General features: G+C 40.0%; 1 protein-coding gene across 3 annotated transcripts in view; it reads right to left on the minus strand.

Annotated features, from left to right (window-relative positions):
• Positions 1 to 1,861: 1,861 nt before the first annotated feature.
• eif2ak4 (eukaryotic translation initiation factor 2 alpha kinase 4) overlaps positions 1,862 to 17,983 on the minus strand; it is an 85,335-nt gene continuing 69,213 nt past the window's right edge. For all 3 annotated transcript variants that reach the window (XM_062042018.1, XM_062042017.1, XM_062042019.1), the window contains 4 exons: positions 12,357 to 12,425; positions 11,555 to 11,599; positions 10,772 to 10,887; positions 1,862 to 2,187 (listed from right to left, as the gene is read on the minus strand). In XM_062042018.1, the coding sequence (XP_061898002.1) occupies positions 2,130 to 2,187; positions 10,772 to 10,887; positions 11,555 to 11,599; positions 12,357 to 12,425 (288 nt within the window). In that variant the 3' untranslated portion in view covers positions 1,862 to 2,129. The remainder of the gene's footprint in view (positions 2,188 to 10,771; positions 10,888 to 11,554; positions 11,600 to 12,356; positions 12,426 to 17,983) is intronic.

The raw sequence follows: 17,983 nt of genomic DNA on the forward strand, positions 1-17,983 counted from the left end.
AACGAACGAGATTTCTCTACAGAATCTCCTCTCTGGTCAACAAAAGCACCATGAAGATTCTAGCGGGAACTCTCGTTCAACCCTTTTTCGATTACGCATGCACCTCCTGGTACCCTAGCACCTCCAAAACCCTCAAATCTAGACTCTAAACATCCCAGAACAAGCTAGTCAGATTACTTCTAGACCTCCACCCCGGATCACACCTCACTCCTACCCACTTCTCCAAAGTGGGCTGGCTCAGGGTGGAGGACAGAGTAAAACAACTTGCACTGAGCCTAGTCTATAAAATCCACTACACCTCCCTGATACCGAAGTACATGTCAAACTACTTCCTTAACGTAAATGACCGCCATAACCACAACACCAGGGGGAGTTCCACAAACCACGTTAAACCCAGATTCCGATCTAACAAAGGTCTAAACTCATTCTCCTTCTATGCCACATCAATATGGACTGCACTCCCAACAGGTGTAAAAGAAAGTGCATCTCTATCCTCCTTCAAAACTGCACTGAAACAACACCTCCAGGCAACTTCAACCCTTGACTAACACCCTCCCCCTTCCACATCCCACCTCCCCGGATTGTAAATAACCAAATGTATTTCTAATGTATATACTTGTTCTTATGCTATCTGAACTCACTATGTTCTCTGCTCGCTGTACATATCCTACCAAGTCAGAACGACACTGTTTCAATGTCCATTTCTCTGATGATACAATTGTTGATGACTGAAGTGCTGTTATCAACCAAACCCTCCTCATCCCACCCCTCGGATTGTAAATAATGTAAATAATTCAATGTATATACTCTGATGATTAACTTGTGTGATGACTGTATTATGATGATAGTATATATTTGTACCATGAATTGATTATGTGGACCCCGACTTAAACAAGTTGAAAAACTTTTTGGGGTGTTACCATTTAGTGGTCATTTGTACGGAATATGTACTGAACTGTGCAATGTACTAATACAAGTTTCAATCAATCAATCAATCAAAAAAGACTCAGCTGTCTACCTGCACCTCAGGGAGAAACAGCACTCCTTTGAGAACAAAAATGGTACGAAAGAGGAGTGAGGGAAGCCATCTATGTCAAGGTTGAAAAACCATCCCTAAAGAAAGGAGGTGGTCTATGTGAGAGAGAGGTCTCCCACATACAACAATGTCCTTTCAACCATTCCTAAAAGACTCTGCAATTAAGCCTCTAACAAATAACTGAATATTTCTAACATGAGTTAAAAACATTCTGGTCATAGAATGTGACCAGAATGTTTTTTGGGTCATTTGTTTACAACTGAATGGAATGCTAAAATGTGTGATTCCGACTATTTTGGACTGGTAGTAGTCGATCCACAGCAATCGTTCTGCCACACAATACCTCAATGTTAACGAGGGGAAATTACACTTCAACGACTGTCGTTGGCTTTGACAGTAGGATTGCTTGTTATGCATCAAAACATTTGTTTTTCTCACTACGATAGGGCGAAATCATCCTTGCCCAGGCACACCCTCCTGGTTTTGAAGTATAAATATTTGGAGTTTTGGCACCAGCCGCCAGACTAGATCTAGCGTATAAGACTGGATCTGATCAATCTAAGTCTATGAGCATGAACTGATGAAGCCTACCGAGGTATTGGCACCAGCCACTAGAGTAGAGCTGACCAATCTAAGTCTAAGACTAGATCTGACCAATCTAAGTTTATGAGCATGAACTGATGAAGCCTCTTTGGATTACAGGTAAAACGTCATCTAAGACAAACCAAACAGTCCAGTTGCGATCGATTGAATGCCCTGAGATTACAATGACCAAAATGTTCTTCACCACTTTGGAAAATAGTTGTAACACACACAGACACGATGTGAGGGCAGGATTTATTTTCACTTTCAGTCTGACTGCATATTACAAAAAATAAAGTACTCAGTAAAAAGCCCTACTACAAAGTCTTAAGGCAATAAAGTCCACCAACCTTCTACTGGGGCAGGACCGCCACCACACTTACATAGCTGAGGTATTATTGAAAATAGTATTTGGGGGCATGTGCTTGCAGCACATATTCTTCAAGTCCAAAGGTGAACATTTCCTAAGCCAGAATCAAGAAGGGGTCCGGGTCGTGAAACACAAAGTTTTTCACAGAAGGGTCTTGTAGTAATCGTCCTTCAAGCTGTACAAGACAACCACAGGCACCCTGCAGCAGGACGACACAAGTTAGCTTTAGGATTGCAGAATTAGAAGACACACGACATGCAGAAAACTGTCACTGCTCAGACATTTGTTATGATTTACAAAGTCTGTATTGGTGATATTTGCTTTTTAAAATACATGCAATCAGCTAATAAGCTGCCAAGCCCAGACGATTGTTAGCACAGCTGTGTCCCAGTGTTCATGTGGCGTTGCATGAATTCCAGAAGTGTGTGTGTCTTTACAGAACACAATTTGAAAGCAAGCTGCAACAAACGTGTGTATCCACAGTACGAAACCTCTTTTAAGGCACTAATTTGCACCACCATAGCCGAATATCATTTATTCCACATACCATTATCAGTGGAGGACTAGAGGAAAAGGAATCACTAAGCATGCTACGCACACGCAAGCACACACCAGGACGACACAAGAAGCTAACCGCTAAAACTTCAATGTAAAGTAGTGGTGATCGAGCCAGCTGTGCACACTATCAATACCTAGTATAGTATCAGCACATAAACGATACTAAAGTGATTTGATCGATATTTTTATTTTGTTTACTTACAGTATTTTAAAATATTTTTGGGGTCGTTTTTGTTCTTGTTTAAAAACTCAGGGTGCAAGTCTGTGGATACAAGAAGGCTTAGAAGGCAAAACCTAAATGATTTAAATGGGAGTCAATAGTAATTTTTGTTTTTGTTTAGTTATTGTGCACTAGCCTCCCCACATCGAGAGGAGCCAGATGAGGTGGTTCGGGCATCTGGTTAAAATGCCCCCTGAACGCCTCCCTGGGGAGGTGTTTTAAGGCACGTCCGACTGGTAGGAGACAACGGGGAAGACCCAGGACACGATGGAGAGACTATGTCTCCCAAAAGGCCTGGGAATGCCTCGGGATCCGCTGGGAAGAGCTGGACGAAGTAACTGGGGAGAGGGAAGTCTGGGCTTCTCTGCTTAGGCTGCTGTCCCCGCGACCCGACTCTTTTCAGTTTCACAATCTATTATCAGAGTATCGGATCGGGACCTAAAATTGTGTCTAAGAGTGTGATCGGTTACGTTACACTAGAGTTGGGAAAAAGGATCGATTCTCCGATGCATCACCATTAGAACATGGGCAATTCATGAATTGATAGACAAATGTTCAAACATCGATTATTTACGTATGTTAAATACAATAATTCAGACGCTTCTAAACTGTGGCATTATTGCTCATGTTCTCTAAACGTTAGTTCTTGTTTTGGTTCAATCTAACCAAGGGAGAGAGTTATTAGCTAACATTATTTTAACTTTATGTGTGAGCTGGGTCAGCGCTGAAACACAGAGGCCGTGGGAGGAGAAGACAAGCTATGCAAGCCGCGGCGTTACGCTAAAATAAATTAGCCTTCCTAATGTATATTAGCATTAAGATAGCGCATTTTCTATCAGGCATATTGTACTGCTTTGTTGCAGGGAAAATTACAACATTACCCAGAGACAGTTTGGTTGAGTTTTCTAGTTGAGTGACTGTTTCCTCCAAGTGTTTGAGCCGGATTTTAGTCTGCCACCGGACGTTACGTCACGAGCAACAACAGGTATCAAAATATGATACCGTTGGATTTTATGTGAATAGATACCCGATAACAGCGGCGGAATTTGGTCTGTTCCTATAAAATTACTGAATTTGGTACCCATCTCTGATCGAATTGTTCAAAGTGTAATCGAGGCCAGCGAGTGTGGCTGGGCCATGTGTACGTTGGTAACCCTCACTCCCTGGCGACCTCTATTGGGTTTGTAGCTCTGGCTTTTATCTCGGTAGCTAGCACAATTGTCTCTCATACCGGCGAACTAGGTTTGAGTCCCGCGCGGAACGGAAAGCAAGGATTGAACCGCGCAGGTTACACAAGGATAAGAATGTACTGTATATTGTTAGGAGTTTATCGATACTTACATTGATATTTCTTATCAATACTGTGTAATTTGTGTAAATAAAGGCGTAAACAAATTATTTATGATTTATTAGCATTTTAAATAACACAAGAGGTTGTGCACAAGCAACATCATGATATAACATCTCACAGCAGGGAAGTATTTTATCAGCACTTGCTATTTAGGTCTTAAACCAGTCAACTACCGTACCTTCCGGACTATAAATCGCTACTTTTTTCCATCGTTTTGAACCCTGCAGCTTATAAAACGATGCATCTAATTTATGGGTTTTTCTTCCTCCGATGGCCATTATGCAAATAGTTAAAAAAAAACAAGCAAAGACATTGAAAAGGGGTGTGATTGTTTGTGCTATATCGCCATCTTTTGGACGAGGTCGCTTACTGCAGGTGCTGCAGTGCTCATCTGTTTAGGGCTTTTAACCGGAAGTACAAGTTCTGTCTTCTAGTTGTTCATAGCATTTCTACTGATATTGATTCTTCATCACCCCAAACAATGTTTGTAAGTTTTACAATATACCTAAAACATTTCTTACTTACTAAACTACCCATGTGTGATGTCTGTAGGAGGGTTTTCATGCATATATGTATGTACTATTGTAATGTAATTAAGCTAGCGTCATTAGCAATAGCTAATATGCTAACATGTTTACAAGTATTTGTGTATTTAACTTACAAAAGCATTCTTTTTATATTGTTTCAATTTCACAAATTCCTCAATAAATTCACCAAATTTCACTGTGGAGTTATTTAGTCTGTTTAGCAGATTGGACAGCTAGCTTCCGCAGCTGTGGGTCTATGGATTGATGACGTTTGTTTTGTTTGATCATTTGTTTCACTGCCGTGTTACAGACGTTTGGAAACAATACAGGTATGTAAATAAAAATTTTCAAATTTTTTCTGTGTAAATAACTCATTTCACAACCTATATACTGTATCTGCGGCTTATAGTCCAGTGCAGCTAATATATGGAAACATATTTTTCTTCTAAAATACTTATACTGGTGTGCTCTATCGTCCGGAAAGTATGGTAAGTATGCGGGGCAGTTTTTAATGTCATCATCTTGTAAAGAACACACAAATCCATCAACATATTTTGAATAATTACAGTTACACTCAATATATCCATATTTTTCCAACCGCTTGTCCATATAACATTTAAAATAATAGTAATAAAATACTAAATAATAAAGTAAAATAATATTAATGTATTGTGTTTACATTCTTCACAGACCTTTAACATGATATCTCATATCAAATATCTAATATAAATCAATAAGCATGTTAAGTGGGTATGCATTTTGTAACAATAGAAATTGATATTGATGTTTAAGTTTCACACAGACCTATTAGAGTGACAGACTGGAAGCTAGTGTTGACAGCCAAGATATATGTGCCTGTGTCATATGTATTATATAAATAAAATGACCGAGTGATTAAAGTGTTCACTTTTTGGAGTGGATTAATATTGGCCTGTGGATTACTGGATCGCTTAGATCAGGGGTCGGCAACCTTTACCTCTCAAAGAGCCATTTTGGCAAGTTTCACAAATTAAAGAAAATAATGGGAGCCACAAAAAAAATTTTTAAATTGAAAATGAAAAACACAGCATACAAAGTTTAAATTGCTTTGTGCTATGTTAACCAGGGGTCTCAGACACACGCACCGGCACGCACTTTAATATGGAAATTTGATGTTAGTGCGGCCCGCGAGTTTTGAATGAATGACGCTTGATAGCGTCATACTTGCCAACCCTCTCATTATTTCCGGGAGACTCCCGAATATCAGGGTGTGATGGCACTGCTTTTGGCGCCCTCTACAGCCTGCCCAAACAGTGTACCTGCTCGACCACATGTAGAATGCAGCTTCAGCTTGCTCACGTAAGTGACAGCAAGGCGTACTAGGTCAGCAGCCACACAGCTTACACTGACGGTAGCCGTATAAAACAACTTTAACACTGTTACGTTACAAATATGCGCCACACTTTGAACCCACACCAAAAATGAATGACAAACACATTTCTGGAGAACATCTGCACTGTAACACAACATAAACACAACACAACAAATACCCAGAATCCCATGCAGCACTAACTCTTCCGCTCAACCGACGTACGGAAGGGGGGAGGGGGGGTTGATGTGTGGGGGGGGTTTGGTGGTAGCGGGGGGGTGTATATAATCTAGACCGGAAGAGTTAGGGCTGCATGGGATTCTGGGTATTGGTTGTGTTGTGTTTATGTTGTGTTACGGTGGGATGTTCTCCAGAAATGTGTTTTTCATTCTTTTTTGGTGTGGGTTCACAGTGTGGCGCATATTTGTAACGTAACAGTGTTAAAAGTTGTTTTATACGGCTACCGTCAGTGTAAGATGTGTGGCTGATGACTAAGTATGCTTTGCTGTCTCCTACGTGTGCAAGTGAAAGCTACATACAACATGTGGCCGGGCTGGCATGCTGTTTGTAAATGCTATAGAGAACAATTACTGCAGTGCAATTAGGGCACGCCCTTAATTTAGTAATTAGAGTGAAAATAGGATTATATTTGCCTTGGGAGTTATCTAGGAGAAGCACTGAGATCCATAAGTCTCCTGGGAAAATCGGGGGGGTCGGCAAGTATGCAGCTGAGCCGCATCAGAGTGGTCAAAGAGCCGCATGCGGCTCCGGAGCCGCGGGTTGCCGACCCCTGGCTTAGATGATGGTCAGATTGATGAAGCACGCTGTAGTGGCGGTCGTGAGTTAAGTGGCATTAACTTCGAACTGACACTAACTCCAATTAGCGTGATCATCATCTACCCATGCATAGTAGCGACAATTGAACTCAAAGTGCTAACTATCATAATTAGGACGGTCTGCTGGATTAAAAAAATACAGATAGCAGTATCATTAGTCTTCTTGGACCGACCGAATTAGGCACCGGTACCCAAAAATACCGGTAGATGGTATACATTCCCTACAGAAAGATAATTTTAAAAAAGGAAGGACAGTGGGAAAAATGTGTGCAGGGGTCCGAATCTTGCATAGTAAATACAGTATATTGGTGAAACATGGATGCAAATGTTGTGACATTGCAGAAGCTGGTGGAAACAAAGCCACAACGAATGTGTTCCACTATCAAAGCTGAAGCCGTCCAAGAAGATAATGTGTTTTGTTTGACAAGGCAGTGTAATTAAAATAAAACCTCAAAAGTGACTTTAACATCACATTTATAATGTGGATACTGTTGCACTGGCAGAAGGTGAATTGGTCCATAAACGCATGTTGTCAAGTTGCTGATTAAAGCTGAGCCCCTGAGACGTATACATAATGGCTGTGCTGCAGTCAGGTGACTGTTACATTCAACAACAGAAAAATGACTACAAAAACGATTCAACAAACAAAATAGCCTCACTTCTGTGAGGCTCCTTTATCAGTTTAAAGTGACTGCCTTAAATCGCAAATCAAACAGGCAGGAAATTAAATCTATTAGCTCTTTTTCTGTTGCCATCTCAGTCATGAAAGAGAAAATCCCCTTAATTCCTCACAGAGCTAATCGCTAAGGGCATTCACGGATGTCACAACACCAAAGGTTTAGCTTCGCTGGTGAGCTTGACAATACAAACCACTTCATCCACAAAACCTGTGGAACCCACAAACCCGCCTCCCTGCACCACAGTCTTAGTGCCAATCAACTGTGGTGTTAAAAGGTCAGACATGGGACTTTAAACAAGGCTGGGTAAAAGGTCAGAGGTGGTAGTTGCCTTTTTAAAAAGTAGGATTCAAACAAATCAGGAATATGGACGCACACGTTTAACACAGTAAATAGAAAGTGTCGATGTGGAAAAAGAACACCACTGACTCTTAAGATTATTAACTATTTCATATTGTTGAATTATTTTAGGGTTATTGTTTTAATAATCCATTTAAATTTCTGTCAAGAAGCTACTAATATTGCGTGATTGTAAAAATGACTCTCACCCTTATTGACCGTATTGATCGGGTGATAAAACTGACCAGAATCTAAGAAGTGAGAAAAATCGGACTTGTAATTGGTTGAAGCTATGTGACTGTACTGTATTATTTGTACGATTCATACACCTTGGCCAAATCTTACATTTAAGTGCATTTTTATTTGATAAAAATGTTTTTTAGCTGAAATGAAAGTGGTTGAAATTTGTGTTTTAAGTTGAGGTGGCGACTTGTCCAGGGTGTACCCCGCCTACCACCCGAATGCAGCTGAGATAGGCTCCAGCACCCCCTGCGACCCCAAAAGGGACAAGTGATAGAAAATGGACGGATGGAAGTTGTATTAAATAAAGTATCTTTCTCAACATACGAATATCCAATATTGTAAACTCATATTTGTTTTGAACTATCTAGATCAGTACTTCCCATAAATGTATTAAATTGTGGTGCCCCGCCACAAATAAATGTGGGGCTACCTACCCGCCTTCGCTTACAAACACATATTAAAAGACACTGTCTGTGTAACTCCGCTTGTTAACACATACGCACTTGGGGCCTTATGTGTTCAGACTTGCGTGGAATTACTCCTAAAAAATTGGTGTATGCTCAAACCCAGAAAGTATTGTACGCACAAACAGTTTCTGATGTATTAAAGTGTGCGCGCACATTAATCCAAGCACTTTTTTTTTTTTACATCCAAATCAACGTGGAAGTGCGCGCACATGTCGAAGTGCAGCTGGCCACTTGCAGCCCATGTCTTCGTTTAAACAGGCAAATCGTACTTACATTAGCCATGCGCCTGAGATTCTACACTGCACAAGCAGAAAACACAAAGATAATGAGCAAGACGGTGAAAATTAAGGAATTCACCAACAAAAATTAATTAGGGGGTGCTTCTCGCTGAAGTGAAGCCAGGCCAAAATATACTTTTTGGCACACTGTTCTCTGGCGTTTCCAGCAAACGAACGAGGATTGAGTGGGATAAAGTGTGCAAGACTGTCAATATTGTGGAGTCAGAGAACCATACACAGGAACAAATAAGAAACAAGTGATACTACATCAGTAAGAAGAAGAAGACAGATGTAGCCAAAACAGGCGAGGGGACCAGAGTTATGTCTACTACTTTATGTAGTGCTCTTCCCCGTTTGAAAAGATAGTGGCTGCAATGATACGCAAAACTTTAGAAGAGGTGGGAGCACAATGGGTGACTCTGATTACACCCAATGTAAATATAATTTGTGAAAATTATGTATTATTTGGTTTGAAATGTTTTAAATTTAAACATGCTAGCATATCAAAGAGGATACGAAAGACACTTGTTTTATTAATCTGCCGTTAATGTGCCACAACCACCGGCTGCTGCAGCTGTCAGCCTGACTGGCCAATCCGGTGCTGGAGTCACAAGAATACATTGTGACAGCATTAGGTGACAAAATGATCGCCTAGATAAATCAATAGACATCCTCATAAATATTGTATATATGAATAGGAAGAGTTAAATGTTTTGGCGAAAAAGTGAATTTTGTGTCATTGCTTGCACCTGGGGATAGGTTGATTGGCAACACTAAATTGGCCCTAGTGTGTGAATGTGAGTGTGATTGTTGTCTGTCTATCTGTGTTGGCCCTGCGATGAGGTGGCGACTTGTCCAGGGTGTACCCCGCCTTCCGCCCGATTGTAGCTGAGATAGGCTCCAGCGCCCCCCACCACCCCGAAGGGAATAAGCGGTAGAAAATGGATGGATGGATGCCTTGATCTTTTTACATTGTTGAAATCAAATGTTGGCAAAGCCCTAACGACCCCCTCTGTGTGTCGCCAAAAGATCCATAGCATGTAGAAATGTGCCTACATTTTCACTTTCAGTTCACTCTTGATACATCTCAGTTTTGCTGTGAAAAAGGGCAAATGCCAGGTCTTTGTGCATATGCATGCTTAATACATGAGGCCCCTGGTCTGCCAGATAATAAGAAGACATAAAAGAAGGGATTAGAGTTGGTAACCTAGTGACATTGTAGCTGTATTTAGCAAGTAATCAGACTTCTCGAGATACTCTTTTAAAAAAAAAAAAAAAGACCAGATAAAACAGAGGCTCTGACAATGGTGAGATAGTCTCCTGAGATTCAACTGAAAAAAAAACAACATGGTAAGCTGTGGCATATTTGTTTTGCTTTTCATGTTTTTTACTCAAGTTGCGTCCCCAGCAACATTATTACTCTCTCCTACAGTGTCCATTACAATGACATGAAAATGTGTAATGGTCAACTATAAAAATTAGACGATGACAATGTGCCTTAACAATCGCAACGCACCCCCATAGGGGGGCTCGCCCCACTATTTGAGAAGGACTGGGTTAAGGTAAAGCAGCATGTACAGTCAAAATAAATTGAGTACTTAATCTGCGTATATATATGTTTAATGCGATAACTTTTTGCGGTTAATCGGGAGTCAACACGTAATTTTTGACAGCCTTACTCAAAATTGCTGCAAAAATTAGAAATGGGAGTATGTACATTTTTAAAAATTCAATAAAAAAGAAAAAGGAAAAAAACATGTGTCATTAATATTATTAACACATCTTTTTACAGTCATTTACTCCTTTCACCAGTCAGGTGATACATTTTCAACAAAAAAAATGCATTGTGCTAGCAGTATGAGTATTTTTGGGGACTATACCAAAGTAAATCAAATCAATTTTGGTCTACAATTTCAGTGAGCCCAAATGTGCATTGTACCTTTTGGTCATTTTGAAATGGTGGATCTCATCACAGATAGACTTCAAGTAGCGCTGCTTGGGGAGACGCAACAGCAGAGTGTTCACACTGCTGTTGTACTGTTCCTCACTTTCAAACTGCAGAATACAGACAAACAGCAAGGCCATTGTGAATTATTAAAATGTATTTAATTCATTTAGAGCCTGTTTACTTTAAACTCCTTGCTTGTTTATTAATACCAAGTTCGCAATTAAAAGGTTGACAGCAACTTAAACTCAAAGAGATGTTTATGTGGAGCAGGCCCTTTTCTGGACCCTTAAGAAACATGGTATTGCCACATACTTAGAAAAGTGCCATGTGAAACTTGCTGCATGCATAGGTGGCCCATTAATTTATGGAGTGGAGCTTATGTAACAGCGGTGTTAAAAACATCCCCTTTCCTGTTTTCTTGTTTCTGTGCACAATGTAATAAAATGTCTTAACCCTCTGCAAGAGCGTTAGGTCAGGGGATTGGAATGTGAGTATTAGCACCCACTAAGCAAGTCTGCCTGACTGTAAGCTTATGCAATGAGGTGCTGGTTGAAACAACTTGAACAGGTCTCCCCGTGGCGGAAAAAGGCCCTGGTGTTACCTCGCACCACCCCCTCATCAGAAGCCACTGTAAGGAAGGAGACGGGATCCCATCTTCCTGTCTGAGTTTTTCAGTTCTAAGGCTCTTTTCAGGCACCCTCCACCCCTCACAACATTCTTCTCTCATCAGGATGTACACTTTTATTAAGGCTGTAATGTGGAAAGGAAACTGACCTCCAGAGACAGGAAGTTGATCAGTATTTCCTTCTGAAGGTCCACCTGTGTGAGAGAAAAATATGAACGAATAGTTGGGCACAAACACATTTAGACGACATTGTGCTGCAAAAAGGGGTCTTTACAATTTAGCAAGAACAAGCGCCTTCTGTACATTATCACTCAACAGGTTCTGTAATTCTTTTCATCACTAAATTACTCAAAATTCCACTTTCACCCGGCTTGAAAAAGTGCCCCGTGTCCCTTTCCCAGGAAAAGGCTAATCATTGGAAAATAAGTGCTGCTGTGTTCCAGTCGGACTGATAGGCAAACAAGCTGCTGACATTCAACAACAAAGACTAAGAAGCCTGTGCAATCGCTTAGCGCAATGAAGGTAATTAGGCCTGTTTCAATAAGTCATATTTATAGATGTGAGCCGGACACAATCCAGAGTCTAGCAGGAACGACAAACATTTTTGGACCGTGCTGTGACACAGTAAATAAGAGAATTTATGGTGGGAATATATTGGTTATGAAATTAGAAAATATACAGAAATAAATATCAAAAATGGCAGCAGTAAACCGTAGAATGTGTTAATTGTACTGCAGTGTCCAGTGTTTGGATTCACTGCCACCATTGCTACAACTAGACGATTTGGCATGAGGTAAATAACTTGAAAGGTCTGCTCCCTGCGACAATTAATGTTGTGGCTATCAGAAACTGTTCCATCGCTCTGAAATGTCACACTTGAATTGGAAAGATAAAGAGGGACAGCACATGAAGGGGTGGAGCATGCACGGGTAAACAAACAAAATGACTTACTGCCAGAACTTCAATGTCACTGCTCTTGTTTTGCAAACTGCTTGCAAGATTTTGTAATCTGGTGTGGATCTGCGCAAGTAAGAGAGAGAAAGAGAGGAAGATAAACACAGTCAGACATAATCAAAGGGAAACAAGTGGAAGAAAATAATTGTTTCCATGGTCAAAATGAAACAGCACAAATAAACAAAGTAAAAATATTGTTCCATGCAGTTGCTTGATAAACAAGTCACTGTGTTAGCATGCTATCAACATGCACTGTGGGTAATCAAAAAAAGACAGCTGACTGAGAACATGTTTCCAACAAGCAGTATGTTATGTTGAGTAGTGGCGTGTCCATTAAATGTGTTAAAGAGGACCTATTGTGCAAATCCAACTTTTCTTACTTGTTGGTACCTGTTTTTTGTGCAATTGGCATCCCCTTAAGTCCCGAAAATTTGAAATCAAACAATAGACGCATGGCGAAAATATTTATAGAACAATCTTTCCTTCTCCCAAACTTGCTCTAAATGAGCCGTTTGGAATTTGAGACTTGAGTGACATATTTTGCCAAAATAACGTTAATAGTCGCAGGAACTATCAGTTGTTTTTTGTGTGTAATTGGCTATGAAGCATGTGGATCATTTTAATAGATGCTAAAAAAATTAGAAATAATGTTGTGAAGTAGACAAAAAGTGAGTTAACATTTTTTTTTTAGAACAACAAATTCACCTTTCTTTTTGTCATTTTATTTGTTACAAACCAGATGGAGCTGCTTTTGAGTGCTTGTCGCGTTTTTGTAAAAGATTCAATATAAGGGTCTAAACTGAATACTTGCTAAATATAGAAGCAATCTCCTTCAGTTGGTAACACCGATCCCTCCTGCTCTGTCTTCTGACAAGCCAGAGTCGCAGACAGCCCCAATATAATGTGCTTTTGAGAAAGGTCAAACAGGTAGCAGCATATATATTTGTGGCGACTCAAACTAAATTTAACTAAATTTTAGGCAGCAACTATTCTGATAAATACAGCACTGGCATCAAAACATTCAGAGAGATTATGTCTTACAAAAAAGTAACATTTCAATTTCCATCCATCCATCCATTTTCTACCGCTTGTCCCGTTCGGGGTCGCGGGGGGTGCTGGAGCCTATCTCAGCTGCATTTGGGTGGAAGGCGGGGTACACCCTGGACAAGTCGCCACCTCATCACAGGGCGAACACAGATAGACAGACAACATTCACACTCACATTCACACACTAGGGCCAATTTAGTGTTGCCAATCAACCTATCCTCGGGTGCATGTTTTTGACATTTAAATTCGAACAATTAATTCATTGTTTTTTAGATGGTGTACAGCAGTGGTCACCAACCTTTTCGGCCCGAGATCCCTTGTCTGGGCCAAAAACCAAAAGCAAGAGCTTTGGTTTTTGTATGTATACATATATAACGTATCTTTAGGACTATAAGTCGCAGTTTTTTTCATAGTTTGCGCCGGGGGTGCGACTTGTACTCAGGAGCGACTTATGTGTGAAATTATTAACACATTACCGTAAAATATCAAATAATATTATTTAGCTCATTCACGTAAGAGACTAGACGTATAAGATTTCATCGGATTTAGCGATTAGGAGTGACAGATTGTTTGGTAAACGTATAGCATGTTCTATATGTTATAGTTATTTGAATGACTCTTACCACAATATGTTACGTTAACATACCAGGCACGTTCTCAGTTGGTTATTTATGCGTCATATAACGTACACTTATTCAGCCTGTTGTTCACTATTCTCTATTTATTTTATATTGCCTTTTAAATGTATATTCTTGGTGTTGGGTTTTATCAAATAAATGTCCCCCAAAAATGTGACTTATACTCCAGTGCGACTTATATATGTTTTTTTCCTTCTTTATTATGCATTTTCGGCCGGTGCGACTTATACTTCGGAGCGACTTATACTCCGAAAAATACGGTACATATATGTATATATGTGTACATAATTTGTTTTCATATATACAGTTGTGGTCAAAAGTGTAAATACATTTGTAAAGAACATAATGTCATGGCTGTAATGAATTTCCAATAATTTCTACAACTGTTATTTTTTTGTGATAGAGTGATTGGAGCACATACTTGTTGGTCACAAAAACATTCATTAAGTTTGGTTCTTTTATGAATTAATTATGGGTCTACTGAAAATGTGACCAAATCTGCTGGGTCAAAAGTATACATACAGCAATGTTAATATTTGGTTACATGTCCCTTGGCAAGTTTCCCTGCAATAAGGCGCTTTTGGTAGCCATCCACAAGCTTCTGGTTAAATTTTTGATCACTCCTCTTGACAAAATTGGTGCAGTTCAGCTAAATTTGTTGGTTTTCTGACATGGACTTGTTTTGTCAGCATTGTCTACACGTTTAAGACAGGACTTTGAGAAGACCATTCTAAAACCTTAATTCTAGCCTGATTTTGCCATTCCTTTACCACTTTTGAAATGTGTTTGGGGTCATTGTCCTGTTGGAACACCCAACTGCGCCCAGCTAATGATTCTAGGTTGCCCTGAAGAATTTGGAGGTAATCCTCCTTTTTCATTGTCCCATTTAGGCTCTGTAAAGCACCAGATCCATTGGCAGCAAAACAGGCCCAGATCATAATACTACCACCACCATGCTTGAAGGTAGGAATTGGTGTTCCTGGGATTAAAGGCCTCACTTTTATCCTCCAAACATATTGCTGGGTATTGTGGCCAAACAGTTTAATTTTTGTTTCATCCGACATCACATGGACAAAGATAAGACCTTCTGGAGGAAAGTTCTGTGGTCAGATGAAACAAAAATTGAGCTGTTTCGCCACAATACCCAGCAATATGTTTGGAGGTGAAAGGGTGAGGCCTTTAATCCCAGGAACACCATGCCTAGCGTCAAGCATGGTGGTGGTAGCATTATGCTCTGGACACTGACACCTGTGTTCCAGCAGCTTCCAATTCATTGCAGACCTGCTTTTTGGTGGTTCTCGGTTGACTCTTGATCATCCTGACCAATTGTCTCTCAGCAGCAGGTAATAGCTTGCGTTTTCTTCCTTATCGTGGCAGTAACAAAACTGTGCCATGCACTTTATACGTATGATTAATTGTCTGCACAGTTGCTCTTGGGATCTGTGCTGAGTTCCTTTGGCTTTCCCATTGTCGCGTTTGTAACCGAGTCTAATGACTGCATCACATGAGCCCTATTTAAATGGGCTCAGAGAAGTCAACAGGTGTCGTCAATCATAATCACTCGCGTGAAGTTAAGAGGCCATGCCATGAAGCTAATTTGATTAATTGTAACTTTTCTACATCACCAAAATTGATAATGTATGTTGCTGTATGTGTACTTTTGACCCAGCAGATTGGTCACATTTTCAGTAGACCCATAATAAATTCATAAAAGAACCAAACTTCATGAATGTTTTTTGTGACCAACAAGTATGTGCTCCAATCACTCTATCACAAAAAAATAAGTTGTAGAAATTATTGGAAACTCAAGACAGCCATGACATTATGTCCCTCACAAGTGTATGTAAACTTTTGACCACGACTGTACATACATACATACATACAGTACATACATATAAGCACATTTATATATACATAAATACACATTCATATATACATATATACTCACACACACATACATACATATATATATATACTCACACATACATATATACACATATACTGTACATAAACATATATATATATTTATACATATATACATATATACGTAAACATATATACATATATATAAACATATACACATATATACACTAGTGTAGACACATATATACACTAATGTAGACACATATACACTTATGTATACATATATACAAAACCCAAAACCAGTGAAGTTGGCACATTGTGTAAATCATGAATAAAAACAGAATACAATGATTTGTGAATCCTTTTTATCCTTATATTCAATTGAATAGACTGCAAAGACAAAATATTTAATGTTCGAACTGAGAAACTTATTTTTTGTGTGCAAATAATCATTAACTTATAATTTAATGGCAGCAACACATTGTATGGCCTTTCCTTTTAACAACACTCCGTAAACGCTTGGGAACAGAGGAGACAAGTTTGTGAAGCTTTTCAGGTGGTATCCTTTCCCATTCTTGCTTGATGTACAGCTTAAGTTGGTCAACAGTCCAGGGTCTTTGTTGTCGTATTTGACGCTTCTTAATGGGCCACACATATTCAATGGGAGACGGGTCTGGACTAGGCCAGTCTAGTACCCGCACTCTTTTACTACGAAGCCACGCTGTTGTAATACGTGCAGAATGTGGCTTGGCATTGTCTTGCTGAAATAAGCAGGGGCGTCCATGAAAAAGATGTTGCTTGGATGGCAACATATGTTGCTCCAAAGCATGTATGTACAAACCAGGGATGTCCCGATCCAGGTTTTTGCACTTCCGATCCGATACGATGTTGTTTTTGCACTTCCGATCCGATACCGATACTGGCCTATCCGAGCATGTATTAAAGTTTGAAGTTATTTAGCCTACTTAGTTGTCAGATTCATGTTGAAAAGGGTTTTAATACTCTTGATAACAACTAGCCAGCTGAATTAGGTGAGTTTGAAAAATACACAATGGTTGGTAACAAGAAACTGACTTGTTTATTCAAGGATAAACACAAAATAGACAAAATTATACATGACAAACAGAAATGGCATCATTGAACTAGGGCTGGGCGATATGGTCTTTTTTTAATATCGCAATATTTTAAGGCCATATCGCGATACACGATATATGTTTCGATATTTTGCCTTAGCCTTGAATTAACACTTGATGCATATAATCACAGCAGTATGATGATTCTGTCTCTAGATTGCTCATTTTAAACTTTCATGCAGAGAGGGAAATCACAACTAAAAAAATCAAAAATTTTTTCATACGGTGTTGATCTGGAAATGTTTGCCTCGGCATTTTGATGGTGTGGGCGTGTGGCACCGAATGGAGATGTTGACATGCGGAGTTTCAAACACTCTTCATTCTCTAGCAGGTGACTTTTCAAATGATGCTACATATTAGCAGTAATGCTACTTTTTATAGCAACGCTTTCGCCCCACACTTGACAAATTACGGTTGTCTGTTTGACATATTCCCACTTGAAGTCAAACCACCGCCAGACAATGGACCCCCTGCTGTTTTTGGGGACTTAATTCTTCCTTCATTTGTTACCAGATTTGCACCTTCTTTCTCTCGTATTACCGCTAGCATCACAGCTAACGTTAGCCATGCTGCTACCTCTCTGCTGCGCGAGGGCGTATACGTATGTGACGTATGACGTGACAGTATGTGACGTATGTAAGAAGGTGCGCTCGCTGTCTGTGAGAAGGAGAGACAAGAAAGAGTGAGAAGAGCCTGTCGTGTAATGCCAGCAGCTACCTAGAGTGTCCGCCCTGAGATCGGTAGGTTGTGAGTTCAAACCCCGGCCGGGTCATACCAAAGACTATAAAAATAGGACCCATTACCTCCCTGCTTGGCACTCAGCATCAAGGGTTGGAATTGGGGGTTAAATCACCAAAAATGATTACCGGGCGCGGCTACGCTGCTGCCCACTGCTCCCCTCACCTCCCAGGGGGTGATCAAGGGGATGGGTCAAATGCAGAGG

The sequence above is a fragment of the Entelurus aequoreus genome, linkage group LG03, assembly GCF_033978785.1.
Source record: "Entelurus aequoreus isolate RoL-2023_Sb linkage group LG03, RoL_Eaeq_v1.1, whole genome shotgun sequence".
Lineage (NCBI taxonomy): Eukaryota > Metazoa > Chordata > Actinopteri > Syngnathiformes > Syngnathidae > Entelurus > Entelurus aequoreus.